Here is a 27,560-nt window from a genome sequence, read left to right as displayed (position 1 = left end):
GTTGCAGCTACTGCCGCGTCGCAGACAACTTCTGTGGTTAGGCGCTCGCTCTTGTCGCTTTTCTACTGCTGTGTGTGTGCGTTCCTCTTTTTGAATGGCGCTGCTATCCATTCATTAAAAAGTCCAGCTAAGGCCATGGCGGCAACGGTAGCAGGCGTGCTATTTGCTGCAGTGTGGCACGCGCTCTACTTGCAACACTGCAGCACTTTGCATGGGCACTCAAAGAGTGCATTCTGACATTGCCGCAAGTCAAACTATTTTGATTGCGAGAAAATTGCAAAATTGTCATTGTGAAAACATGGCCACAGCGAGGGAAGTATGTGGCGTTATGCACTTCAAGATTTCGCACGCGTGTCGTGAAAATTTCCCTTTTGTTGCGCCTTTTATCAACGCATTCTACGAATGGCATTCATTCGCTTTTGCTCCGGTGTGAAGTTTGTTTATTTTTTCACATACTTTTACTATCTGCAGGTATTTATAACAGCATTTTTATGGGGTAATTTTTATTGTTGTCAATTCATGCAATTTTAAACCCTTTGATAATATTATATAAAAAATAATTGTAATAAAAAATGGTTGTAAATACGGAGAAATTTGCTCGCCACAAATATTTCAACTGGAATCTATAAAATAAAAAAAACATTCAAAAATAGCTCCAAGGTCTGTTCTATAAATCAGCGTTTTAGTATAATCATTTTGCAACACTTTAAAATATCAATTGACACAATAGTGGTTTATATCGCGGTTTTAACCTCAACTGCATTTTGATTGAAATTTTAAAATTCGATATTTTCGATATCAACTAAGTCCCTCAAAAAAGTTTCTCTTGAAGTGTTGCCAAACTACCGTGTTTTGTGGTATTACGGATTTCAACACTAAGCCAGTGATGTTGACTGCAATGTCAAAATATTACAACCGAGAAACATTTTTGTCAACGTAATATTAATCAAAACTAATGTCGATTTTAATAAGTTTTCCCTGAATTGAATTGTTTTGATTTTTCTTAAAAATTTTATGTTATTTAACTACACTAGTTTATAGTCATTTTGGGACTGTTTCTTGCTAATTTTGGGTTGCTAAACCCAAATATGACAGCAAAAATTTCCCAACACGTAGAATTTTTTGTATTGTAGTCAAGGGGAGTAGAAGTCAAATCACCGCCATTAACTAAAATAACAAACAAAAGTAGCTGAATGTGATGCAAAATTTTGAACTTAAATTCGTAATCAGGACACAACAAATACCCCACAGATTTGTTAAATAGTGTTATCTACCATGTCTTCAGTTTCTAGGTTGGTAACACCAATGAAACTTCAACTGAAAATAGTTGAAGTATGTAATATCAAAATAGAGTTTGACTGATCTGAAATTGAATTGTTTTAAATTCTTTTCATCTGAGTGGAGTTGTAAACCGTAATAGGGGTATGCGATTGAGGTCTAGATACGTGTACTCACAAACGGATAATGATTGAGGGCACATACGAGTATTCAGCTACAGGAGAACCTCTGTCACTACAACACAAGTCGATATTAGTTGTTCTTAGTAGACTTAACCGAGCAACTCAACCCAGACTTGGTCCATCTGATAATCCAATCATAAAAATCTTCGAAATTCACGTGATTATAAACTTACTGATTATAAACTTACTGACGCTATGACAAAAATGTTTGTAAGTAAAACATGGAAATTTTGCAGATTTTGCATTATGTGAAACGAACAAGCAACTGACATAAATCACATAGAGAAATGATGAAGTATTCACATACTCTCAAGTATTTTAATCAAACTTATAACTTTCTTTTTTTTTCAAATGTAAATATTGCGATAAAAGAGCTGAGCTGAATCATGTTATTTAGAGTGAACTTCAGATTTCAATTGATCTATCACGTGTGTTATATTCCGATAACATTTGTTCTATTTTTGAGGGTATGACGCATCGAAATCAACGTTCGCACTCGCATTTAGCCACATACATAAGTACATATTATTTTATATCAAAACGCGTGTAGTCATTTTGGGAATTCCGACTGAAAGTGCTATTTGGCATTCGTCGTGATATATAGCCCTCGTTTAATACTTTATAATTAAATATTGATCGAGTGTTAGACTGATAAGAGAGCACAATATTTTCTTTTCGGCTAAAGAACATTTAACATCAGACCCTCAACCATGAAACATACAAACTGCTTCTAATTACTCTGAGAACATTCAATTTGTGTACTTCTAATCGACAATACTTACAATACACACTATACACTATATGTCTACGCATAAGCTCATTTGCCTGTATCTCTGGCCACTTGGAATTCCCCATTTCCCCGTCTCCACTCGCTGCCTCGGAAGCCTTAATTTCTTTTGCATTGACTTAATTACATTTTTCATTGAATTTGTCGTGTCTTATCGCAGCAAAAATTATTGGTAAACAAGTCATCGATACCGTTGTGTCGCACGATTTCAAGCGTCAGCAAAAGCGGGTGAATGGACAATGGGATTTAACGGTACATATATGGCATTTGCATGCCTGTATTTGTGTCACCGCACAATTGAGAGTAAATAATATTATAATAAATGTAAATAAAAAGGACAAACGAGTACTTATTGGGACCACACATGCCGCATATAAGTGGACTACGCGCTCTGCCATGACACAAAGAAGATTAGATTATGGAAATATAATATACACAAGTACATAAATACATGCATATAATGAGTAGGTGGGTGGCATCCAGTTCTTCTGTCCTCGAAATGTTGACTCAGTTTTCCTCGCATGTGAGAAAATATAGCGAAATATGTGATTCTTAATATCAATATTATTTTTGTTTTAGCCAAGATAAGTGAGTGATTTATAGTATTTTAAGATAGTCAGTTGTCGAATTAAGGTTACTTAATAAGGAAATAATATTATGAAGATAATCCATAACAAATTTCAAGAAGATATCTTCTTATGTATCGGTATGAGAGCATTTTTTTCTGAAAATGAGATACTAATTTTGAATGGGAGAGAAAAAACATATTGACTATTGCTTTTTACACATTTTGAACTCGCATCTGGCAATTTGCGGATACCATGCCAATAAGTTCGTTTCTTGAAGCAAACCAATCAGACACCCAATTTCCGACTTCTACGTGGGAATCGAACTACTGATCAGCCAATGCGTATCCCATCGATGAAAACAAATGGAAATCGGAAGCAGCCAAGTCTGGTGAATACGGCGGGTGAGGTAGCAGCTCCCAGCCAAGTACTTCCTGAAGCGATTTTGATTTGTGTCGTATAACAAAATTACTTTAAAGTGTCCTCTGGCGAATTCTGGTCGTTCTTCGTTGAATGCAGGCTTCAAATTGATCATTTGTTGTCGGTAGCGATTAGTATTAATAGTTTCACTAGATGACACCAATTTTCCACACTTTCGGATCTTTCCCAGTGCTTTCAAACGGTCTGAAATTGTTTATTGCTCAACATTTAACATGGCTGCCATTTGCTTTTGACTCAAAGTATCATCTTTATCCAATATTGTTTGCAATCGGGCGTCTTCAAACTTTTTTGGTGGTCTTCCACGTTCTTCATTTCTCACATCAAAATCATTCTCTCTGCACCGTTGAAACCATCTTTCGCATGTTGCTTCTGATAGAACATGATCCCCACATGCCTCGACAAGCATTCGACTTTACTTCAAATGGAATCAAAAAATTAATACTTTCCACAAATTATCACTATTCGGTAAAAAATTTGACATTTTCAGCGCAATGAAAAAAATATGATGTTATTTATTTGTAAGGTTATTGAATATGTTTGACAGATGTCATGCCAACCAAACAGGAACACATTTGTATATTAACGCTCACTTCACACCTGGTAGAATGACGAATATTATTTGACTATATTATAGTTTCGATCTGTCTGTATTTTAAACAAATTCAACCCTTAAAATTAAAAACGAACCTTTAGGATTAATTTAACTATGACTGTCGCCGAATTTCACGTAATTAAAACCATGAATGTCATTGAGTTTGCTCAGAAGCTACCACACTTCGAATGTTAGAGAGAAAAGAGATGATAGCCAATAATTAAACTGTTATAACATCACATGACGGCTGAGTTTACATAAAAGAAAGCCCATTTTTGATACAGCATAGTTTATATATTATATTTCCGGATTATAATACTTAGGTAATGCGATTGTCTTTAAAATACTTGGATTATTTTTCAATTACATAATTGCAGTAAATTTTTTTGCAATAAACCGAAATATTGTCTAGAAATAGTTTTCGATTAATTATGTATATCAATTAAACGTTCAATTTTGGCTAAAAAAATTATCTAAATAAAAATAAAATCGTTTGAACTAACTGTCTGTGTACCCACACACACATACGTATGTCACATATATAATTTTAAACATCTAATCTAATCTAATTTAATCCGAAAATATACATATATGGTATATATATTACGATCACAATAGTTGCTTTGCCACCTCCCCACCTCACTCTAATACCCGCGCTCCAACACACAGCACCGCCTCTCCATTCCACAAATTACTCCACTTGCCACACTGGCGGTGCGGTCGGTTGTCTGCCACAAGTGCTACTGTTACTAAATGCCAAGAAATCCGGCACGGTCGTGGACAATTCCGGCACAGATTCCATTTTCAGTATAATCTTCGCCTGCTGCAGCGAGCAGTAGAAGCCACGTAAGCGCTGATAGAGCGCATAAAAGCGATTACATAAGCCCATCACATCGATAGGCGGCAACTTGCCACAAACAGTGGCCATTGCATTAGATGCCTGATCATATAGAATGCTGCATTCGGCGGCGATGTTGATGAGCGGTTGCAGGCGACACAGTGTCTCGGGTGTGGCCACAGCGAGCTGTTGCAAGGTCAAGCTCGAAAAGATGGCTTGTTGCAGCGTAAGCAAATGGTCCAAATAATCAAAGATGTCGGTGCACAACTGAAAACTGAAAGTGCGACAAGTGGAGTGATGAAAATACAATTATGACGACTTTCTTTTAATTGCATGCTCACCACAGATCCAGATCCCACTCCTTGGTGATGTCGGCTTCCAGAGCGCCGGTGAAGAATGCATAGTTCTGGTGGAAGCTGATTTTGTGCAACAACAATTGCAAATAATCGAGTATGCAAGCACATAGAGCATCCGTATGATAGGCCCAATAGTTACTTAATGCATACAGTAATTGTTGTTGTGGCGGCTGCTGCATCAGCTCGAGTATTTGTGGGGTGCCGTGGCGCAAGGCCGTGTGCAACAGATTGCAGTATTTCCAAGCGGTGTAGCGATTCATGCGCAGAGGCTGGCTCTGAGTCATCTTCAGGAAAACTTCTGCGCCGTTAGTTCGATGCGTGAGCAGCACAATGGTGCGGGCGCGTAGGCCATCGAAGGGCTTCTCCTTGCCGCTGAGCACTTTGCTCATGTGCTTTTTCTGCGTTGGAAAAAATATTGAAATTTCTATTTCTAGCTAGAAAATTGTGCTTCTTGTTTGCTTATTACCATTTCCGTGCGTTCTTTGTGCGTGAGCTCCATTTGAAATATACTATATGTGCGTTTGTTTGTACGTGTGTCAATGCTTAATACAATTATTCGGACACAAAACTGTGCCAACTAAACCGAGCGAGTACTAGTGAACGAATGGGAGCGAATTCGCTTATCTCTACGAAAATAGCCGACTATAATTTGTATATCTACATCTGTATGTTTGTATATAGGTATGTTTGTGTATGTGTATGTATGTGGTGTGTATAGATCCGCTCTGTTTATATGCAGAGTAGAATGTCTATTAGTAAATTTCGATTAAGTGCGATTTTTTCGACGGTTGCACACATTTTACAGGGTGTTTAGTTAAATCTGATAATAAAATTAAATTTAAAAAATTAATTATAAATGTCTGGAAAATTAGTCCCCAAAGACTGAATAAGATAAATTTTTCTATAATATTATAATTAAAAACAAAAAAAAAACAAAATATAAAAAATTTTAAACAAAAAAATAATTTTTTTCAATTAAAAATATGAAATGTATATACAAATATTTTTTAAACCAAAAAATCATAAGTCATAATTAAAAATATTTTTTTTATTGTTGTTATTTTTTTTACTCAATTCAATGGTTTGATAATCAAATAATTGAAGTAAGGTTTGCCGTTAGTTGAAAAAAAAAATTTAAAAGAATTTTCAGAAAAAATTTTTTTTCTTATTAAAAATATGTGTTTTTTGCTGAAAATATAAGTATTTTTTTCCTCAAACGTTTTTTTTTTATATGTACACATTATCAGCTAGGGCTGCCGTTATTTAAAATATTCTTATTCATATTTTTATTAATTTGAAAATAAAGCTAAAAATGTCTCAATAATTAAAATATGTCAATAAAATATTTTTTTATTTAGCAACATAAAATATCAGTTAATAAATATAGTAAAAGTTAACGTAGTTAAAATTTCCTTTTTTCATTAATAAAAAATTATAATTCAATTAAATAAAAAATTTTACAACAATTTTTTCTTATAATTTATGGAACTAAAAATATTCAGTATTTTGAGCCAAACTAATTATTTTTCATAATACTAATGGTTGTGTATGCAAATAAGTGTTATTAATAAAGGAAAAATTATTATTATATTTATTTTTAATGAAAATTTCAAAAAAATATTTTTTCACAACTGTTAGTCCAAAAATACTAAATATTAAAAAAAAACTCACATAATTTTTACAAAAATTTTCTTTGGAAAAAAATTTTAAATTTCTTAGAGGATTTCAATTTTGAAATAACTCTTGTTTGCAGTTAATATTAGTTCCATAAAATGAGCGCTGAAGCCTCACGCCACCTTACAGCTATTCGAAAACGGAGTGCCTCCATATCACTTTCCTTATCAAATATTAATTTTATGAGCATACATACATACATACACATATACGTATCTAATAAGCACTAACTAACTGTTTATAACAACAAGAGCTGACATACCCAAAAACATATACATATACTCACACACACACATTTACAAATACATACTCATGTGAGGGCAAACATAACATAACACAATAATTGCAAGGTGTTTATGTTATTTACAAAGCGTCGAGCTAAAATGTTTGGTTGCTTTTGCTTTGCGTTTTTCTGCTACAGCACTTACATGTACATATGTGTGTATGTGGAATATGTGCAATACTTTTTTGTATCTTGCGCCAATTGTCAAACCTCAAAATAGTTAAATATTTGTTATTTATTTAAAGGGTTATCAAATTACATCAAGCGTTTGATAACTACACTACACAACAACACCAAAAAACAAAACTTTTCTTATCAAATATGATATCACCGAGAATCTTAAGAGCGGTTCTCCACACGTATAGAAGAAGAAAGTCAAACATTACCTTGATTTCTATAAATAACGCTATTTAAATACTCATAAATTAATTACTTCTTCAAAATCTTCATGATAAGATTCTATTTTATCTTGTGTCTTCTTCCGTTAGTCAGATTAATTGCTATCTAGTACGTAAAAAAAATAATAATTTATTTATTTTACACTTGTTTATATAACCAAATGCTTAGGCTAAAGACGTAGTCGATCCAAAGAGCAACGTTCCAACTGATCAAATTTGACTCGGACTGGTCCATTTAAACGCGCGCGCAAACCGAAGCGATAAGCTTTTTTTCTTGGAATAGTGCAGTCTCTTTTCATGTTCAAGTGAAATTCGATAACCATACATACATATGTAAGTTAGCTTGTCGATTGTGTCAACATATTTTGGTTAATATTCGGTGGTCAAAAAAGTCTTTTCGCATTTCTAATCAAAATTCAACATATTTTTTTTTTATATATTTTTTCTAATAAATAAATAAACAAATATGTACCATTTTGGTCGACCACTTTTTGCCATTTTTCTGCTAGACACATTATTCCATCAGTGTAAATCGAAATTCCGAACTTACCAGAACGGAAGCGAGCGTACCCTTGTTATGCTACACGAACAGATATCGTCTTCGTAAACTTCACAAATTTCAATGGTGGCTTGCGTGCCATTCTTCCCTCTTTTATACAAAATACCTACACGACCGCAACGACACCTATTGACAAAATACGAAAATACTTTTTCGACTAGCCAATATTTGGGTTTGAGGCGTGTCAATAATAGACTCATTACTAGTGGCGAGACGTGGATTTATGAAAATGACGTGAAAACTGTCCAACAAGCTAGCGAATGGGCCCGAAAAACCCAAAATTCGCTGGAGGCACACTGAAGTCCATCCCTTATAAGTGTATAGAAAATTGAATCAAGCTTTTGTATGCTTGTATATGCTCAAAAGAAGCTTATTTTGAAGGCTTTGCAAATTAAGGTTTTCTTTAGTCCGGGTCAAATTTGATCGGATTAGACATTTTCTCCTATTTATGTAGTAAAACATGACTAGCGGACCCAGAAAGTTGTATGCATCCAAATTCACCGGAATATGCTTTTTGAGTAGCTTTTTAACAAGACACGATACCCCATAAAGCGATAATTAATTTAACATGAATCCAAAATTTAACTTCTGGCTATTGAGGACAACCGACAAACGTTTCCATCTGCAAACTTTGTAAATCAAAATTAACTTTAGCTTATAATTATTTAACATTTATCATTATTGTCAATAATTTTTCCTTTTTATAAAATCTTATTTACATTTTTTTTTTTTCAAATTACAGGTAACATCTTGGATCACCAGTGACGGCAATGACACGCTACAACGCTTCGCCAGTCTTCAGCTGGACTCTGAATCCGCCATTAAAGAGCAGGAGCAAGAGTTCGAAAAATATTATTTCATTTCGATGGTAAGTATAAATACATATGGACATACATATGTATGTACATATACTCAGCACTTTGCTACAATAATACAAGAAGTGTAGGAACCCTCAATTGCATCGGAGCTGATAAGTGGATAAATAAATATTACATCAGAAACATGATAACTGTTATAAAATGAAAAGTGTAAATGTATTTTAAGAGTATGGTAATAGATTTTGTTTTTGGAATTCTTTATGTTCTGTCAGATTAGCTCTTCTGTCAGAATGAATTAGATGTGATTCTGAAACTGTTAATTCTATATCAGTCTCTTGTGCTAAGCACTTATCTTCTGATGGGAACTTAGAAGCGACACAGCGTCTATACGTTCCGCATATTACTTGGTCGTACACGTTGTAAGTTCTTGTTCTCTAGTACTTGTACAAATACTTATAGCAAAATTAATTTGGAATACACCCAAGTATGCTCCAAAGATAAGAAAACTACATGATAAGAACATGATAACATACTAAACTATTCCTTAACGATTCCATTTATATATGTCCGACTCGGAACCTACATTTTCTTAAACGTTCAAGTCAAACTTCAATATAGTTTATACTTTTCGTTCATGGCTCTGGGACTTATATAATAATTCCCATGAAGAGAATCCCGCAGTTCGTGTTTTGAACTCAAAGTGATATAAGACGATCGTCTTGCATACCAGATACTAAACTCGGACATAGCACCAATATTTATAGCTCTATAGGTCTCCAAAGGCCTATAAAATTAAAATTTGTTACCACTTTCCTTCGGTCTGCTGTTGAAACTCTGAGATATGTATACTATATATATGTTTGAATTTGAGCTTCTAACGGGGAAATGGTGGCCAAGTTTCCAAAAGCGTAGAACCGAAGAACGGTCGTCAAGTAAAATATGGGTATTTAGAGTTAAGTCGTTTTTAGAAAATAAAAAATTCACTTAGTCATTGTACGTAGCACAATTCTTTTTCAGTATATAATAACTAACTGATTTTCACCCTTTTAGAAACACTTGGCCAAGGGCCGCGATCTGCACGATGCGGCAGTCAACATTGAACCACTGCGCGAGAGCGCCGTCAACCTGAAGTCCGCACTCGATTGCTTCGCTGAAAAGCTTGAGTTGGCGCGAGAACGCATAGAAGCAGCAACCAGACTATATCAACTACTGCTGACACACCAGCTCGAGGCCCACTTACTACAGGAGGCGCAACGGCTGGCCGAAATTTCAGGCGCCACTCAATTGCTTAAGAAATTCCGTCAGGAACAGCGAGAAAACAGCAACAACGAGCCGACGACAGATCAAACGGAATTAGCAGAAACCACCAACAACAATAAGAACAATAAACCAAATAGTCTTAACCTCACACTCAACTATCGCAGCAATAGCGTCACCAGCAGTTTAACCAAACAACAACAATTGCAACAACAACTGCAACATGTCGCCGTTATAACGAGTACACCGCTGCCGCGCATGAATCGCCTTAGTCATCGCTCCAGTTCGGGTATCGGTTCATTTGACGGTCAAACCTGTCAGTGTTGGCGTGAGAGTCGCAATATGGAGGATATGGATGAAATGCTGGACGCAGACGGTGAGGAACTCGAAATGGAGGATGGCGAGGAGGAGCAATCGAAGGTTGCCGATTCCGGTGTGGGCGGCTGCGAGCGCTGCGAAGGAAATCTGAAGTTAACGCGCGTCTGCTCGTGCCAGAGCCTCAACGAAGCGGTCAATTTGTACAGCAAGGGGTAAGTTGCGAGCGTCGATGGCATGACTTTGTGTTCTAATTTAAATAGTTCGTGTCTCAACAGCGATGAGCTTGATTTCGAGTGCTATGAGCGCCCTATTAAACATTATAATGACATACACTCACCCATGGAGGCGAATGCGCATCTGCAGTACCACGCCTCAAGTTTGGAATTGTCGAAGTTGGATGAAATCAGTTGCTTGGATCCGAAAATACAAAAGTAAGCTGTCGTTTGTTCGGTTCTCTGTATTCATTCAAACACTGACCTTGTGCGTCTTCATTATTTCGCTTTTGAATTGTATTTTGTAGAACGCTTCTATTGATCATGCGTGAAATGATTGGCACGGAACGCGACTATGTACACTCGTTGAATTATGTCATTGAAAACTATGTTGACGAGTTGTTGCGCGAAGACATACCGCAGCCGTTACGCGGCCAACGTAATGTCATTTTCGGCAACATTGAGAAGATCTTCGAATTCCACAAATGGCATTTTCTCAATGAACTGGAACGTTATGAGCGCAACCCGTTGAAGGTTGGCAGCGCCTTCTTGGAAATGGAGTCGAAATTCTATTTGTATGCGCTTTACAACAAGAACAAACCGAAAAGTGATACGCTAATGAGTGAATACGGCACGGCATTCTTTAAGGTGAGTGAATGTGTGGGATTTTTCTTAAACCAAAATCAGAAATTTATTACATTAAATTGCCTCGTGAAAGTTTTTAAAAAGCTCGCATGAAAGCCACAAAAATGTTAAATGCTTAAAAAAGCTTCTTAAGCTTATAATGGAAGTGGGTATCACTTATAATCTAATATAACTCTTATGTATTTCTCTTTTTACAGTCCAAACAGTTCGAATTAAATGACAAGATGGACTTGGCCTCGTATTTACTGAAGCCTGTACAGCGTATGGGAAAATATGCCTTACTATTGCAACAATTGGTCAAAGCTTGCAATTCCGTTGAGGTAAGTTAAAATCCAAGCTTTGATTCGGCCTTCAAAGGTAGAGTAAAATTAAAAGCTTTCATCCATAAAGTGGTACTTAGAGCTTTTATGGAACTTTCGACTAGTTTTACACTGGAATGATTCGGAGATGATTGCAAAATAACTTTACGATTTGTCCGCAAAAACATTAATGACTAATAGTTCTCGAAGTGTTGGAAAAATTCAACCAGAGTTGAATATTTCGTTTCATGGTCGATAAAGTCGTAAATCTTTAGGAGAGCTTAATAAATTTCACTTTTCCTGTAGGAATCCGTGGCCGAATCTATGTCTTACAAAATTGTGGTATGCAACAATAACACTTCACTTCTTCAAAGTCCTAAGTCATTAGTAAACCCACTAAATAGTATTATATCTACAATCTGCAAAACGACGTTTTTTTTGACCACATATTCTCCTTCTTAATACCACTTGTACTTTTCACTCTACAGGGTGCCGCACTACAGGAGATCGCCGCCGATGTGGAAGAACTGCACCGCGCTGAAGAAATGGTTAAATTTCAACTGCGTCATGGCAATGATCTGCTAGCTATGGACTCGTTGCGGGACTGCGATGTCAATGTGAAGGAACAAGGACGTCTGTTGCGACAAAATGAATTTCTGGTTTGGCAAGGACGTACCGGCAGAAAGTCACTGCGACAAGTCTTTCTCTTCGAAGATCTTGTGCTGTTTAGTAAAGCGCGCCGGTTTCCAGACCAAAAGGTTAGCGGTTATTGAAAATTACTCAAAGACAAAGTTTTTAAAATTGAAAATTTTTACCTTTCTGCTGCAGAACTTGGACATTTATATCTATAAGAACAGCATTAAGACGTCAGATATCGGATTAACTGCGCATGTGGGCGATTCGAAAACGAAATTTGAGATTTGGTTCCGTAAACGTAAACCGGAAGATACTTGGACGTTGCAGTGCATGTCGGAGGACATAAAAAATGCTTGGGCCGAGGAAATATCGAAGTTGCTATGGAAACAAGCGAATCGAAATCGAGGTAATTTAATGGAGAGGGTTTAAATCCAGTAGTATGATGTTAAGAAAGTGAAAACATCTTTAATGACATATTTGATTATTGCTAAAAGCTCACGCTTCTTCAGACTAGTTCACTTTCTGCTTGCTAACTTGAAATTTTCCGACTACTTCCATTTCATTCGAGGAGTTATAGTTTTCATCTAGCATTTCCGTTATTAGAACTGTTACTTATATTTGAAAATAACATTTTCCCTTTATGTATTTCATAGAAATTCGCCTAGCCGAAATGTCTTCGATGGGAATCGGCAGCAAACCGTGTCTCGACATACGCCCCAGCAACAATCAAATCAACGATCGCTCCATAACAATATCACAGCTCGGCAAAGGTAAGAGTAGAACGCTGAAGTCTTGATATGAAAACTAACTCCACCTTCCTCTCATTAAAGCGCCCAAACTGCGTCACTCCTTCGCCGGCATGCAATTGGATGTCAAGAAGGATGCACGTCGGCCCAGTTCCTTCATCTCCGAGAGTTCACTGTCGAGCGGCACCAGCAGCTCCTCACTTAGCACGGGCAGCTCTTCGGGGCACGAGCGCGTGGTTGGCAACGCCTGCAACAGCAAAACAACGCCGGGCGCTGTCAGCAGCCATCATGCGCTGGAGCTAATCAACGAGACGCAAACTCTCACGCTGAGCGGTGTTGGCGGCGCAACGGCGGCGAATGCGTCTGCCAGCGGCACGAATACAAACACGCTGAGTAGCAGTGGCAGCAGCGGTCACAGCGGTCGTAGCGGCAGCGGTAAGAGTGGCGCCGGAAATGGCAGCTCGGCGCGCGCCAAACGCTCAACCACGCTTGTCAGTCAACTCTCCATGGGTATTGAGCTTGAATTGAGTTACTTTTTTTGAATGCTTCTTGTTTGTTGTATTTGTTAAATTTTATTTGTTTTTGTTTTTAGTTTAGTGTTTCTGTTAAAAAGTTATGTTTGACTAACTGTTTTTTATCTAAAAACTATTTGTACAGTTACACTTAAGTTATTATTTTTGTAAAATCGAAAAATGCTGCCACAGCTTGCAGTCTAAGCCTGGCTTACACAAACACACGCTCAAGTGCATGTATGTGTGTTTGTCAGTTATTTCAACTTTATTTATCAGTATTATTAGCAGTTTTGAGAATTCGTTATGGTTTCAAAATTCTAAAATGTAAATAATTTCCAACTACTATCACTCTATATGTATGTATGTATTTGTATTACCGTGTTGCATCCTCTTGTCTCCACACACTATTTCCACTAACGGTTTATAATTTTTGCAAAAAGAAAATCAATCATGTCTCCATCATGCAGAAAGCGGCATACTGTCCGACATCTCAATGACGCCCGATCACGAGCCAGCGGATGTCACAACCAGCTGGTTAAATGCCACAACAAAAGCAACAACAAAATCATCGCCGAACGCCAGCGGCACGGCGGCCACCGTCGGCGACAGCACGGTGATTTTCCGCCGCCATCGCTTCCATCTGCTGAAACACCATCCCCACCACAAGGAACTCAACCAACAACAACAATCAACACAAGCGGCCTTAACGGAACGCATAAGCATGACCGACCAATGCAATCCGTAGTTGCGGGCGAGGCGCAACTCTCTGCGACATTTCGAAAAGCACGAAAGTTGAGAAAAAACGAGGTTAAAACAGCACATAGTACCGAACAATTACAAAAACAAAAAAAATAAAAACTAAAAAAAAACTTAGCAATAATTTTTAAATAATTTTATCATTAATTATTTAATATTAATTAGTGAAATACGATAATTAAATGCTAAGTGTTTTTATGTGTACACACAACAACAACAAAACTAAATTTCAGAATACATACTTACAAACACACACAAATGGCGCTTACATGCATACATACATACATTGTATGTCATCTCTTTTTTGTTGTTTTTGTTGTATATTTTTCGTTTCAATTGGTTTATAGTTTTAGTTCTAAGCCACAACCAACTAAGTAAGCGCCCCAATTATTGTTTGAGAAATAAACAGAAATATATTTCAAGCACTTTCATTACAAATAAGTGCATATTGTAAAAGGCGCAGAGTAAAAACAAAATAAAATATTGTTAAATAATATGTATGTATGTAGTTGTAAATCTTTGAACCAGTGCTATATGCCTTTCGCTTTAAATACTTAAAATATTATAATACGAAACCCACAAAACAGTTTTAATAAGCTCCCACATTTGTATGTATAATTAATTTTTCCTTCACACACACACACACACATACACACAAGTGTTATATGAAGTCCTGAATTGGCTGAATTCTCTTTCGAAGTGTCAATTTTTTATTTGCAAAAACAAGAATTGAAGTAAACCATAAAATTGGAATCCGCTATATTTTGAATTGTCTAATAAAATTACCACAAGCTTTAATATTTATGCAAATGTCTCTGTACAATGTAGACACAAGTGAAATATTCTATGATTTTTCGCAACATTCAATATTTTAACGTTCGCTAGCATAGTCACATTTTCGTATCACAAAGTAAGGTCTATGTTTTACAGTAATTAGTGCATAACTATGTATATACGATATCCTCATTATAATGCGTGTACTGTTATTTTTTATCGAATTGGAAATTATGTAATCTGCGTAATAAATATTTGAATTGCTGTAATCACTACTACACACATTGCCGTGTGTATATACATATGTATTTACGAGTATAAGTTGCATGTTCAGCAAAAATAAAGAAAATGTAATAAAAAATTTAAATTAAAAAAGTGCATTTTTTCTTAAATAAAAGAAATAATAACCATAAACAATTTTTAAATTGAATGAAACCAACAGTTGGAAAATTTATTTTTGCAGCAAAAAGCGCGCACAGTTTTATTGTCAGCATTACGTCCCTTCGCCGCTAGCGGCAAAGGCCCACATGATTATTCGGGAGTAAAATTTTACATCATTAAAAACCGCGCAACGCACTTGAAATAATCACCGTGCGTGGGATTTGAACATAGGCATTATGATTCAAAAGACCAGCACGCTGGCTTTGCGCCATTAAGACGCATTCAAAATTTAATTCCAATGTGCTACTAGTTATAAAGAACCATTAAATAGTATAGACATACACCAATTATTGTAGCTAATATGCAAACCATGGATATACATATTTATATTGCTTACAATAAAATAGATCAATATTATTTTCCACTGTATTTTTAATATCTCCCCCTGGAAGTATTAATTTTTTGCAAAAATTAAGAGTAAAAAATGTGTTTTTTTTTAATTTGCGTAAAAATATATAAAAAATTAAGTTATACAGATATAAAAATGCATTGGTCCATAATCACACTTATCCGCCATGCAGCGTCGAAATAAACAGGATGTTGTCATTCGGTTGTATTTCATACTCTAGTTCACCCTGGAAGAATAGCAACAGTAACAATATAAACAATAATTTCATGAATTCGAAAACGCTTACAAGTAACTCCCAATCCGTGTCGTTCACAAGCACCAATATGCCGGGGCGCCTGCATAAAAACAAAACAAAAGCGACAACTAATTAGAAATATTAAACAAAATATTTGTTTCAATGTGTAGATACTTAGCTGAACTTACGCTTCAAGCATATTACTAAATAGCTATCAATTTGAGAACTTACACTGAGTCATCTTGTATGAACAATTCTGGACGCTCTGTCAAAATATTGGCGTGCATCCACTTGAGCAGCTTACTTATGGTCCCTGAAATGTTAATTTATAAGACATTACAGCTGAAATAATATATATTTGTAGTTCACTCACACTTTTCGTCACCATTCAATGTTACCTGCCGCCGCTTAATGTTTCCAAATAGCAATTCAGCGCCAGCACTAAAATTGTGAGCTGTTAAAGTACGGCAAAGCAAATATTTGTAAATAAAGTATTCTCACCTAAATTCTAAAAATATTTTAAGGTCGGTCTTGGACATTACAACGTTTTACTTATTTAATAATATTATTATACTTTCTTCGCTGGGGAATAATAGAGACACGCTTTGTTAAACTGCAACGAGGTAAACAAATAAACAGCTGTTTCTAACAGTTTTGGAGCTGTGGCTATCATAGATTTAATAGCAATGTAAAACCTCGAAATAAATATTCACATATCCAATAAAAATAAATGAAAGGCAATCAAATTCAAGGTTTCTACTTATTTGAATTATTATTTAGAATTAACTCCAACAGTGTTTTCCCCACCTAGACAAACTATCAAGAAATGAAAGTACCCTTTCAATGCTTATGACCTAGTGGTAAAATATTGGCCGCTAGCCGATATCGTTTCCATCCAGAATTAAATGCTGAAAGTTTGTGGCAATATATTCGTAAAAACGGCTTAACATTTCTAAATTCATTTAATTTATTGCTCTACAAATTCACTGATCATTTTTATTCGTTTTGTCCAATTTAGTTAAATCTAATTTGTAGTCCACTGGTTTATCATATCCCATTATACGTGCATAGTGTTCAGGGTCATCGAAGAGGGCAGGATCAACGAACAGAGGTTTATCATGCACCAGAAATGATGTAAACATTCCAGGAACTTCAGGAACCTTAACATCATCTGGCTTGAATGTAGTCTGCAAGTAAAAAATGTTTATTGTTAACAATAATGTGTTTTTCAGAGACAAATTCTTCACAAACCTTAATCTTAAATAGCAAAATTGATATTGTGGTTGCCGTGTATTCCTCCGATTTTGGGTCGTAATGAATTTCTGTAACATACTTTTTCGTGATAAAATGCAATAACAGCGGTGTCACGAATGTGAAGAAACCAGCAAAACCACACAGAAATACTGCCATTGGCTTGCCACCCATATTCAATCCTTGTTCCAATAGTATCGGTTGTGCGGCCAAACCTGCCAAGCTGGTGGCGAGGGAAAATACTTTTACAGCTTTCATCCTCGGCGCCAAACCACCATAATAAACGCGTATATCTTCAACTTTATTAGGATTGGTGCCAGAGCTTGCTTTGGAAGCGTACAATCGATGTTGTTGCGCATCAACTGTGTGTTGTGGAACTTTCGAACAGCAAATTGGTGCTAAAAGTCGTGCATTAAAATTAACTTTGGAAGTTGTGACACATTTTACACCATGAAGACCAATTGTCACTAATGAACGACTACCTCGCAGTAGCGTGCGCAAAGACAGCATTTTTAATAAAAATAATTATTTACAATTTTATTGAAGACTTAGTTAAAAATTATATTTTAAATAAAATTTAAAACTACTAAACTGATAACCACAAGGCTATTGAATAACCGTTTGTCAAAAACAGCTGTTTTTGAGTGGGTTGTCAGCTAAACAGAATTTGAGCATATTAGCCATTCTTTGAAAGTATGTATAAATATAACAATCTTTTAATAGTTTTGGATTATAGATTCCGCTTATAAATTTGATTAAGAATCTTTCGTAATTTATACATTACATTTTTAGTTAAATTTCCATACCGAAATTACAATTAAATACGTTTGGTAAACAGAGCAGAGTCGTTCATTTTGCATTTTTTTTTTTTTTCAAAAAATATTGACATGCTCGAAGTGCTTGCTGTTCTCTTATTACTCTTATTTAGAATTTTTACATTATTTCTGCTGATACATTAAGAAGTTTTCTGAATTCAAACAGACAATAGTAATATAGTTTTAAAATTCAACTACGGATTTAACATTATTTAGCCCAGATCCACACCATTTAACTTTTAGTTCCACAAATGAAATAGGAGTGAAAAATAAACGATAACTCGGCAACACTGAGCGGGGTATTTCAATAGAGCTCCCACCAATTTGCAATCAGTCAGACCCGGCTGCCGAAGCAGTAGAAAAATTAGGGAAAGTGTTGGAACGCGTTGAAGAAAAGTTCAATAGTAAACTCCATAAAAAGTAAATATTAATAGTTCTTCGAGTTAAAATTAATGTGTTAATGTAAAATTAAATGTTACTTAAGGAGTATTGAGCGTGAAAACAACTTCATCTTTCATATCAAATGTGCGTGTGTGTGTGAATTTCAAAGGATGTAAAATAAAAATCTAATTGGAGAAATTTTTTTCCTGTTGGATTTTTCACTCGCTACCACATGTGAATTTTATCGATTACGTCGTTTGACAGGCATTAAAAAAGCGCCGACATGTGCAAAAATGAGTAATGAAGCTCGATATGAATTAAAATGTGAAAAATAAATCCACTTACGATAATAGACGAAGAAAAAACCAGTCATTAAGAGCTAATGTATTTATAAATTGTTTTTCCTTATCCATTTATTTCCTGTACTTCGCTTACCCGTTTTATCATTGCGTTCTTAATATGAAATAAATTAGTTCTATGCGATTGCTACTGTTACAACTAAGTTTGCGTGCAAATTGATATGTATGAAGTATATGTATTTACTTTTATTTGAATTGATCGTGCAAAAATTTCTTTGGAAAGGCTCACCTTAGCTGTCGCTAAATTGAAACCTACCTACAATAATGTGGGCTTGTGATTATATTTACACACTTATGGAGATATGAATGTGTGTAGATAGATAGCAAGCGAAAGCTACTACAACAAAATTATGTTAAAAACAAACCGGATATTTCACTAAAGCTAAGCTTTAATAAAAATTAAGCATATTAATGGTGGGGGACAGCGTCAAACAGACGATAGAAGTGACATATGTATGTATATCCACAGAAATACTAACAATAAAACGAAATCACAAACCGACGAACCACATACTAAATTTGCACGTTAGCACTAGTCAAACGTACAAGCCGTCTAATGCACAAACAGTTAAAGAGAGTATTTGTAGGAAGAAATAAAATATTTTAGTACACAATGCCTACAATAAAGTTTTGGAAGCGCTAACCTAAATGCAAATAAAGTGAATGAAGCAATTTTGCATAAAGTTCAGTTAACATCGTATATGCATATATGTAGATGTGTATTTTTGGTAGTCGACTAATATTTTGTTTCTTTCATTTTGGCGGTATGTTTTATATTTTTTATACATATTTTTGAAGAAACTTTCTTCAGTGCACGCACTGTGTATTTTATGTACTAAAAATGCGAACAAAATTAACTTTCTGTAAGTGTTAAAATGTACATTTCGTTTGTTTTACTTCCATTTTCGATTAAGAAAAAAAGAAATATATTTCGCCCAACTGGTTCTTTTAACACATAAATGAAAATGTTCTCACACTAATCTATTTTGCAAAAACATGTTTTGATTAAGTGAAGTTTGTTATAAGTTAAGCGTTTTTAAATAAAATTGTAGTTCAGTAGTTTAGTGATTCTAAATGTTAACTTTGCATATTTACAGTATTTGACTAAAGAATTTAAAAAAGTAAAGCTAGTGAACGTTTATCTGCTTAAAGTGTCATATATAAAAAAGGGATATAATTTTATTGTGCTTTGTTACTCGAAATTGTGGTCCATGATTAGTTCCAAATTAATTAGATTTCTCAATACCATTGTTATAAGATTGTACAACTTTGAATAAAATCCACTGAAATTTTGCGGATATATGAAAAAAATATATATTCTTTCATTCTTGTGCCTAAAATATTGCGTTATGATGATCTACACTGGAAATCCCAAAAAAGAATTTATAAGCATTATAATTCAGCTCACTTTGAAATTGTTACCCAAAATCATATATGCTAGTCACACTGTGCAGTTATGTATGATTTAGCGCCGAATGCTTTCTTACTTTAGTGACTGCGGTGGCGTGTTGTCTTCTATATATTTGTATGTATGTATGATTAGATTTTCGGCGAAATATTACGAATTGACTTATTTTGTAGTAGATGACTTCTATGGATTTACAAATACTGCATATAAATACATATGTATGTAGCGAAACCATATGCATACATACATACATACATATGTTCGTACCTTTGCTTATCACTTTTAGGGAGTTGTTTTTTTTATTTTTATTTTCAGAGTTGTTCGTATAAACATACTCAAATACATATCAATATATACTTGCCTAAACGTGCTTATATATACATACATATATAACATACTTATATAAACTTATAACATACATACATATGTATATTCCATATATAAACTATATTTTACTTTCTTCATAATTCGGTTTGCATAAAACCAAATAAAGGTACCTACACATACATATGTAAATATATGTACATATGTATATACATATGTATATTAAATTGACCACAGTATGTAAATAAACGAGAGTATGCGCGAGTAATAAGCTCGTTTCGCTTTTCTTTTTATCAAGTTTTCGGTGATCTCATAACGTTGATCGCATAACTATTTATTATATGTGGGTACCAGGTAAACGTAAAACAGAGGTCTGCCAAAAATATAGTTACTAAATAAGTTGGTTTTCTTTTATTTTTTGTGTTGTTACTTTTGTTGTGTTGTTACTGAACGTATTCTTCTCTTTGCCTCTTTATTGTATATTTAGTCGGTGTGTCTTTTTAGTTGCCAATTCTGCTGCGAAATTTTTCGAAAACAATCAAAAAATCAACAACACTTCACCAAGTTTGTGTAACCACTATTCAGCTAGGTCAGCTTTTCTATTCTATATTCTCAGGCGATGCGCCTTTCCTTCACACAGTTGTATTCATTGCTGCCATCACATCTGCAGAGTGTCGCACGAGACTTATGTAGCGGCTGACACAAGTCGCGGGGGATACAGATTTGCATACAAACATCTGTACATTTTTACAGATCATGATAAAAAAAATAAGAACTTTCGTAGGGTAAACATGTTAGGGGGAAACCAAATCTTAATAAAGTCACATAATCACTGGGTCACTTCGAGCTATAGAAAGCTTTAAAATCGAAAAATACATAATGGCCATGCAACTGTTTGTGACATTTTTCTTTCAAAGACCACCTTATAGATGTAGTCACAAAAATATTTCGGTTATTTTTTAGTTGGACATCTTAAGAGTTTAAACAAAGTCCACATTCTCAAAATTTACACAGTACTGTATGTCACCACATGTCAACAACAAGAAAGTACAAAAATTTTTCCCAACAAGAGTAAAGAGAGCCGATTTTTGGGGTGAACTTATTCTGTGTGATGTAAATATGTGACAAGGGTGGAACAGGTGCCGTGCACGGCAACGGCAACAACGGAACACTAAACAAAGTGGGCGTGAGTTTGGGTGTGTGCAATTCGTTGTAACAGTGAATGATTTCATTCAGAAAAGTCTGCAACGATTGGAATTGGAACAGAAGAACATAATTGTGGCCGACCTCTCCGTTTAAAAGCAATGCCATTGAATTAAATGTAATAATAATGCCATAAATGTTGCTTATGCAGCTTTTGCGTGTGGGCGATGTCGATGCAGTTCGTCATACCACACAAATAACAAAACTGTTTATTCTATCATCAGATGCAGAGTCTACATATGTATGTATACAAACACAGCCATCTGATGATAAAAAATGTACAAGTACCGTTAGACCAGAAGAAGCGCCGTTAATAAAAAATGATTGAAAAGTGATAACTGAAGTGTTAAAAAGTTTATCCAATGCGGGCGCAATATCCTTTACACATTATAGCACACTTTTGCTCAAATATATGTACTTATGTACATATGTGTGTATGTGTGAGTGCTTCGCGTTCAAGGTCGTACAGCAGCAGTTTAAGCATCTATCGATTAAAATCATTGTTGTTCTCCCGCAAAGGCGGTGGCTTTGTTTGTAGATTCGCTGTGGAGTATGTACGCTACCAAGGTGGATGCCCAAAACCCGCTGACATTGAATGAGCGTTCATAAAAACATACATATGTACATATGTACATACATACCCACTATCCTATATATGTATGTATGAATGAATACACAGTTCTTTTTGCATGTGTGAAGTATACGGCCAGATTGCGTGGGCATGTACACTTAAATACATATGCACATTGTGTGTTTCGCAGGAGCTGTATAAAGGTTGTAAGTTAGAGCCATACATATGTACATACATGCATGTGTACATACTTATATCGCCGGTTTCTAATATGAATAAGTCCTCCATTAAACAAATGTGCACCAAGTTAAGCGTTTATAAGTAGTCGATCCATTCATTAGATATAGCTGATTGAAGATTATGGTGATGTATCAAAGAAATAGTGTGATATTTACATATGTATGTATGTACGTATGTGTGAATTATGCAAAATTTTAGAAAAATGTTCATACCAGAGTGCTCATCGAAAGTGCCGTTCATTATGAGAACAGACGCAAACATTGCAGGGCTTTATTGCTATTTGAATCATATAAGTTTCCATTTGAGAATCTTTAAAACTTAAATCGTTCATATAAATTCTTCCATTATTACTGAATTTAATCCATTATTGCAATCTGTACGTACTTATATTTCATTCTCTTGCACTTAATGGATTATATCCACTTGCAAAAAAAAAACGTTTCCTGATTTTTTTCGAAAGTTTTTTTAGTTAAGAAATAAATTCAAATAAATAATAGTATAAATATGTATTTGACAAACTATTCTGTTAAAATATCTAAATTAATTATCGAGGATTAGAAAAATTTTCATATGAAATTATAGAGCCAATAAGATGCAAGAGAGCTCCTATTCCAATATTTTGACTCTATTTTTTTAAAGAATTCAAGAGTTTACATATATACATACATATGTACATACATACATATACATATGTATGTCCTTAAGCTTAATCCTCAACGTGAATTAGGCTCTACGCTTTACTCTTCTACAAATTCTTTATTAAAAAAATAGCAATAATTTTACTGTCTTAAATTTTTTATTACAGAAATTAAACGCAGCCGCCGTCAGTCGACAATAAAATTTCGCAAATATCGCCGTAAATTGGAAGACAATTATTGTAAAGAGAAAATTGCTTAAAGCACGCATTGTCACATACTATAACTAAGAATATTGTACATAATTTTAAAAGGCAGTAAAGCAAAACAGAATAAAACCTACATTAGGTGAAACAACAACAAACCAATACTTAGAACGTTCCAAAGAGTTACCCAGTCAATAATAAAATAAATAAAATAAGAAAATATAAACAAATAATTAATAAAAATGATCAATATGGACATTAGTGTAACACCGAATTATTCGTACATTTTCGATTTCGAAAATGATTTTATCCACCAACGCACACGCAAATGGATGGTCGAGAATTGGACTTGGGTATTCTACTATTGTGGCATTTATATGTTGGTGATATTTGGCGGACAGCATTTTATGCAGAATCGTCCCAGGTAAGTCACATGTCGATAATAGGCGAAGAGCAGCGCATACAATAATAATATTAATAATTTTTGAACAAAATATACTTTTCACATATACATATGTATGTATATAATGCAAGTTTATGTTATTAAAATTGAGCATGTTTCCTGAAATTTAGCTCGAAAAAAACAAGAAAAAACTTTTCTCTAAATTCAATCTAATTTCTGACACACATTTTAATCGTGTGCGAAACGTGTTCCAAGAACTCTGTGTCCATGTGTGTGTGTTTTAAAGGTTTTAACTCGCGAGCTTATCGCCAGCTATAAATTTCTGTTTTATCACTTAATGAATACTTTACATTGGTTTAAGTAGCTAATATAATGATTATTTTTAGTTTATTTAAGTAGCCTAATCTACAGTTCCGACATTTACGACTAAAACTATTGAAATTATTTATTTGATTTGTCTACTACTTTTTAATGGTTTAATGTGGGCCGTGACGTTTAGAAAGCTGCAAAAATGTACATACATACATACATACATATATATGTATATGTATATATGTATGTATGTATGTAAATCGGTGAAAAAGTTTCTTCTCAATTATTTCTCAAGCGTTATAAGGGAAAAATTTAGACTTCGGTTGGCTGCTCAAAAATTTGCTTTCGATAGATTTCTGTGAAGTTTACCGCTGTAAATCTTCATAATTAGCCAAATATGATGAAAACAAGAAAAAACGTTAACTTCGGTAGCATTTCGGTTGTCCGATCTGAAAAATTTGTTTGGATATTGTACCGTTAGCCTTGAACATTAATCTTTCCAAATTTCGTGAAGTCAAATGACAAAAGTTTCTGCACCATAACTTGATTTTGATCGTTCAGTTTGTATGCCAGCTATATGCTATAGTGGTCCGATATTGGCGTTTCCGACCACTGAAATTTTTTTTTGGTAGAAAAAGACGCCTGCAAAATTTCAGATCAAAATCTCATAAACTGAGGGACTAAATACCATAAAGGCTAGATCGACTTAGCCCGTCACGCTGATCATTTATAGAGTCGCTGGTACTTAACATACCCTGTTCAGGGTATAAAAAATTGGGTCGCCAATATTTTGTAAACTAATATTACGTTAACGAACTATTGTGAATGGTGATTACTTTGGCCAACTTCGCTGTATTTCCAATTTCTTCCCGTTCGTAATCAAAAGGTAACGGTTTTATTATTTTTGTGTATTCTATAAATTCTTCATTATGAAAACCATATACATACATAATACTCAGAATCACAATTTTTTTTCTTGAACGACATGATAAATATATACATATGTATATGAAAACTAAACTCCAACCGCATTATTATGCGGCCAGCATACAACTGTCCTACCAAAATGTAGTATTTTTTCGTAATTCATTTAATAGCGATCGGCACACCACACACTTTCGGTGACATCGTCCCTTTAACACACACTTAAAATAAATTATGCATTCTGAATTATGTAATGCAATTACAATTAAACAATCAGACATAATTAAAAATTATTATTATTATTAATTAGTGAATAATTAATATCGAGTGGACGGACACTTAAAACACCTATGGTAGATAAAGATAAAAGGAGACCCTGGAGGCTTTCGCACACACATTGTGCTTGAAGTTAGTGGACGAAAAGTTTCCACCTTTCAATTCAGAGTCATATTTTGACTAATCAAAACTTTTGCTTCAAAATTAACGAAATTTAGTTATGACTGCAAGTGAAGTTCCGATTTCGGGTCTCTCCGTTTTTGACTTTCACGACATAACCTGGCGATATCTCGGACAAATGCCGCCAACGAAGAAATTATACCGTTACTCGTATTATGTATATTCACTACTTTTAAATATAATCGTAACGATTGGCTATCCCACGCATCTGATGATTGGCCTGATCAAAAGTGACAGCAAAGCGGATGTGTTCAAGAATATGACAATCAACTTCACCTGCCTGGCATGTAGCATCAAGACAGTGGCTATTTGGTGGCGTCTAGCGGAGGTACATAAGATTTATGCCATCATCTCGAAGCTCGATAAACACATATCACAGCCTGCTGATTGCCAATTGTACAAAATGGTCGCAGTGCGTCGCGCTCAGCGTGTGCTCTACTTTGTACTCGTCATTGGACTCGGCGCTTCGATTTCATCGGAAGTTGCCACCATAATTGGTGGTTTTCTGGGCGATTGGCGTCTCATGTATCCGGCATATTTTCCCTTCGATGTAGAGCGTAGCGTCTGGGGTTACGCAACCGCGCATCTGTACCAGTGTATTGGTGTAACTGTGCAGATCTTCCAAAATCTCATCAATGATACGTTTCCACCCATGGCACTGGCGATGTTGGCTGGCCACGTACGTTTGTTGAATGTGCGTTTGGCACGTGTGGGGCACGATGCACGCGCCGCCGCGGTGCGCCGACAGGTGCCCAATGCTCAGTTCTTGCTGTGCGTGGAGGACTACAAAGATTTGCTAGAGTAAACTACTGTTATTTAGTTGTTGTTATGTACATTTAATATCTGTGTCTTTGTTTTTGTTTACATTATGCGCACGTGTCTCTAGGTTTCGTGTTGCAATTCAACGCATCTGCTCTCTTGGCACTTTTGTGCAAATTCTGGTTACCGCCATCAATATGGGTGTGGTCATTGTTTATTTAATCTTCTATGTTGACGGCATATTCACATATATCTACTATATAGTATTCTTGATTGCAATGCCATTGGAGGTGTTTCCGCTGTGCTACTACGGCACTTGCATGCAGTTGGAGTTCGAGCAGCTGACCTACGCCATATTTTCCTGCAACTGGATGGATCAGAGTGTAGCGTTCAAGAAGAATCTACTCATCTTCGCGGAGCAATCGTTGCGTGAGCAAATCGTAATTGCCGGTGGCATGTTTGCCGTTAATTTAGGTACTTTCTTTGCGACTTTGAAGTTTGCATACTCTCTCTTTACACTCGTGGTACAAATGAAATAGGGGCGAAGAAAGCAAAGTTTGTGTATTTAGAAGTTGTTTATTGTCAAAATATACTTTCTTCTATAGCTAATAAAGCATAATTCGTAGCTTCAGCTTAAAGTCTTAAAATTTGGTGATTAACTGACTTAATCTGAGCTTTGAAAAAATCGAGTTTCACTTTTTCTGAGCTAGCAAAATTCCGTGGAGCACTTTGTTGTTGTTGTTGTAGCGGCAGAAATCTGCCAAGTTCACAGTCCTTGGCCGTATAAAAATCCGGGTCCGTTTCGGTTACGTAGACCCGACTGGGAACAAGGTGGAGCATTTTCGGAAATGATGGTTAAAATTTTAATTCGTTGCTGCCACTATTTTCCTTTCTAGTCTCACCGAAGAATTGAGTTCATGTTGCAAATTTTACCTAAGCCTCAGTTTCTCTCTAAAAAAATAATTATTGAACCCTACATTTCAGCCAGTTTCATTGGAATGAATATACATAAATAGGTGATTCTCCAGTAACTGAAAATCTGAGTCTACTAAACCTTTGTCTCCAGCTTTCTAGCGATAAAGAGAAGTAATTGACCGTTATTGTAGAAGAACAAAGCAGATAACTAAGTAGCATTTCAGTCGCTGACCTCACGGCTTCATGAGTCATGTAAACCATATTTCAAACACATGTAAATCTTACACTTGAATCTACTTAAAGGGTGCTCAAATAAAAAAATTCTATAATTACAACCCAATTACCATAATTATCAATAAAAATAAATAATTTAAAATGCCGGTAATTGTTGTTTAATTAGAGTTAATACTCTCAATTATCACAACTGATTCAAAGGACGGCAGAAT

The 27,560-nt window shown here is 35.1% G+C and overlaps 6 protein-coding genes across 11 annotated transcripts in view; 3 read left to right on the top strand and 3 right to left on the bottom strand.

Annotated features, from left to right (window-relative positions):
• Positions 1–14,906, top strand: part of LOC126762212 (uncharacterized) — a 186,186-nt gene extending 171,280 nt beyond the window's left edge. For 4 of the 5 annotated variants that reach the window (XM_050478781.1, XM_050478782.1, XM_050478786.1 and 1 more), the window contains 10 exons: positions 8,697–8,822; positions 9,823–10,559; positions 10,623–10,778; positions 10,868–11,207; positions 11,402–11,524; positions 11,992–12,261; positions 12,332–12,545; positions 12,793–12,909; positions 12,970–13,395; positions 13,838–14,906. In XM_050478781.1, coding sequence (XP_050334738.1) covers positions 8,697–8,822; positions 9,823–10,559; positions 10,623–10,778; positions 10,868–11,207; positions 11,402–11,524; positions 11,992–12,261; positions 12,332–12,545; positions 12,793–12,909; positions 12,970–13,395; positions 13,838–14,142 — 2,814 coding nt within the window. In that variant the 3' untranslated portion in view covers positions 14,143–14,906. The remainder of the gene's footprint in view (positions 1–8,696; positions 8,823–9,822; positions 10,560–10,622; positions 10,779–10,867; positions 11,208–11,401; positions 11,525–11,991; positions 12,262–12,331; positions 12,546–12,792; positions 12,910–12,969; positions 13,396–13,837) is intronic. The other variant, XM_050478783.1, reaches the window with a different exon arrangement.
• Positions 4,087–5,631, bottom strand: LOC126762220 (huntingtin-interacting protein 1-like). Its single transcript, XM_050478807.1, has 3 exons — positions 5,507–5,631; positions 5,026–5,438; positions 4,087–4,958 (listed from the first exon to the last, which is right to left on the bottom strand). Exons 1-3 carry the CDS (start codon positions 5,537–5,539, stop codon positions 4,538–4,540), a joined length of 867 nt encoding a protein of 288 aa, XP_050334764.1. The 5' UTR covers positions 5,540–5,631; the 3' UTR covers positions 4,087–4,537.
• An 873-nt stretch (positions 14,907–15,779) lies between the features above and the next one.
• On the bottom strand, positions 15,780–16,593 carry LOC126762228 (ubiquitin-related modifier 1 homolog). Its single transcript, XM_050478820.1, has 5 exons — positions 16,454–16,593; positions 16,326–16,393; positions 16,184–16,265; positions 16,004–16,052; positions 15,780–15,943 (listed from the first exon to the last, which is right to left on the bottom strand). Exons 1-5 carry the CDS (start codon positions 16,489–16,491, stop codon positions 15,875–15,877), a joined length of 306 nt encoding a protein of 101 aa, XP_050334777.1. The 5' UTR covers positions 16,492–16,593; the 3' UTR covers positions 15,780–15,874.
• Positions 16,594–16,895: 302 nt separating this feature from the next.
• Positions 16,896–17,827, bottom strand: LOC126762223 (transmembrane protein 70 homolog, mitochondrial). The gene is made up of 2 exons (XM_050478811.1): positions 17,204–17,827; positions 16,896–17,139 (listed from the first exon to the last, which is right to left on the bottom strand). Exons 1-2 carry the CDS (start codon positions 17,711–17,713, stop codon positions 16,936–16,938), a joined length of 714 nt encoding a protein of 237 aa, XP_050334768.1. The 5' UTR covers positions 17,714–17,827; the 3' UTR covers positions 16,896–16,935.
• Positions 17,828–18,320: 493 nt separating this feature from the next.
• LOC126762219 (elongation of very long chain fatty acids protein 6) overlaps positions 18,321–27,560 on the top strand; it is a 43,215-nt gene continuing 33,975 nt past the window's right edge. The window contains exons 1-2 of one of the 2 annotated variants that reach the window (XM_050478805.1): positions 18,321–18,438; positions 23,310–23,769. In XM_050478805.1, coding sequence (XP_050334762.1) covers positions 23,588–23,769 — 182 coding nt within the window. In that variant the 5' untranslated portion in view covers positions 18,321–18,438; positions 23,310–23,587. The other variant, XM_050478806.1, reaches the window with a different exon arrangement.
• On the top strand, positions 25,361–27,393 carry LOC126762216 (odorant receptor 59a-like). The gene is made up of 2 exons (XM_050478802.1): positions 25,361–26,241; positions 26,327–27,393. The coding sequence occupies exons 1-2, from the start codon at positions 25,481–25,483 to the stop codon at positions 26,736–26,738; spliced, it is 1,173 nt and encodes a 390-aa protein (XP_050334759.1). The 5' UTR covers positions 25,361–25,480; the 3' UTR covers positions 26,739–27,393.

Source organism: Bactrocera neohumeralis, chromosome 6 (assembly GCF_024586455.1).
Source record: "Bactrocera neohumeralis isolate Rockhampton chromosome 6, APGP_CSIRO_Bneo_wtdbg2-racon-allhic-juicebox.fasta_v2, whole genome shotgun sequence".
NCBI lineage: Eukaryota > Metazoa > Arthropoda > Insecta > Diptera > Tephritidae > Bactrocera > Bactrocera neohumeralis.
The sequence above is the reverse complement of the archived record's forward strand: the minus strand, read 5'-3'. Positions and strand labels throughout refer to the sequence as shown.

Coding starts and splice junctions, on each gene's coding strand:
- LOC126762220 (XM_050478807.1), bottom strand. CDS start 5,539: ATGGAGCTCACGCACAAAGAACGCACGGAAATG. Junction 5,439..5,506: donor ACAAAGAACGCACGGAAATG/GTAATAAGCAAA, acceptor TTTCCAACGCAG/AAAAAGCACATGAGCAAAGT. Junction 4,959..5,025: donor GAGTGGGATCTGGATCTGTG/GTGAGCATGCAA, acceptor TCGCACTTTCAG/TTTTCAGTTGTGCACCGACA.
- LOC126762228 (XM_050478820.1), bottom strand. CDS start 16,491: ATGTCCAAGACCGACCTTAAAATATTTTTAGAATTTAG. Junction 16,266..16,325: donor ATTGAATGGTGACGAAAAGT/GTGAGTGAACTA, acceptor TTAACATTTCAG/GGACCATAAGTAAGCTGCTC. Junction 16,053..16,183: donor TTCATACAAGATGACTCAGT/GTAAGTTCTCAA, acceptor GTTTTTATGCAG/GCGCCCCGGCATATTGGTGC.
- LOC126762223 (XM_050478811.1), bottom strand. CDS start 17,713: ATGCTGTCTTTGCGCACGCTACTGCGAGGTAGTCGTTCATTAGTGACA. Junction 17,140..17,203: donor TTTTGCTATTTAAGATTAAG/GTTTGTGAAGAA, acceptor TTTTACTTGCAG/ACTACATTCAAGCCAGATGA.
- LOC126762216 (XM_050478802.1), top strand. CDS start 25,481: ATGACTGCAAGTGAAGTTCCGATTTCGGGTCTCTCCGTTTTTGACTTT. Junction 26,242..26,326: donor GACTACAAAGATTTGCTAGA/GTAAACTACTGT, acceptor ACGTGTCTCTAG/GTTTCGTGTTGCAATTCAAC.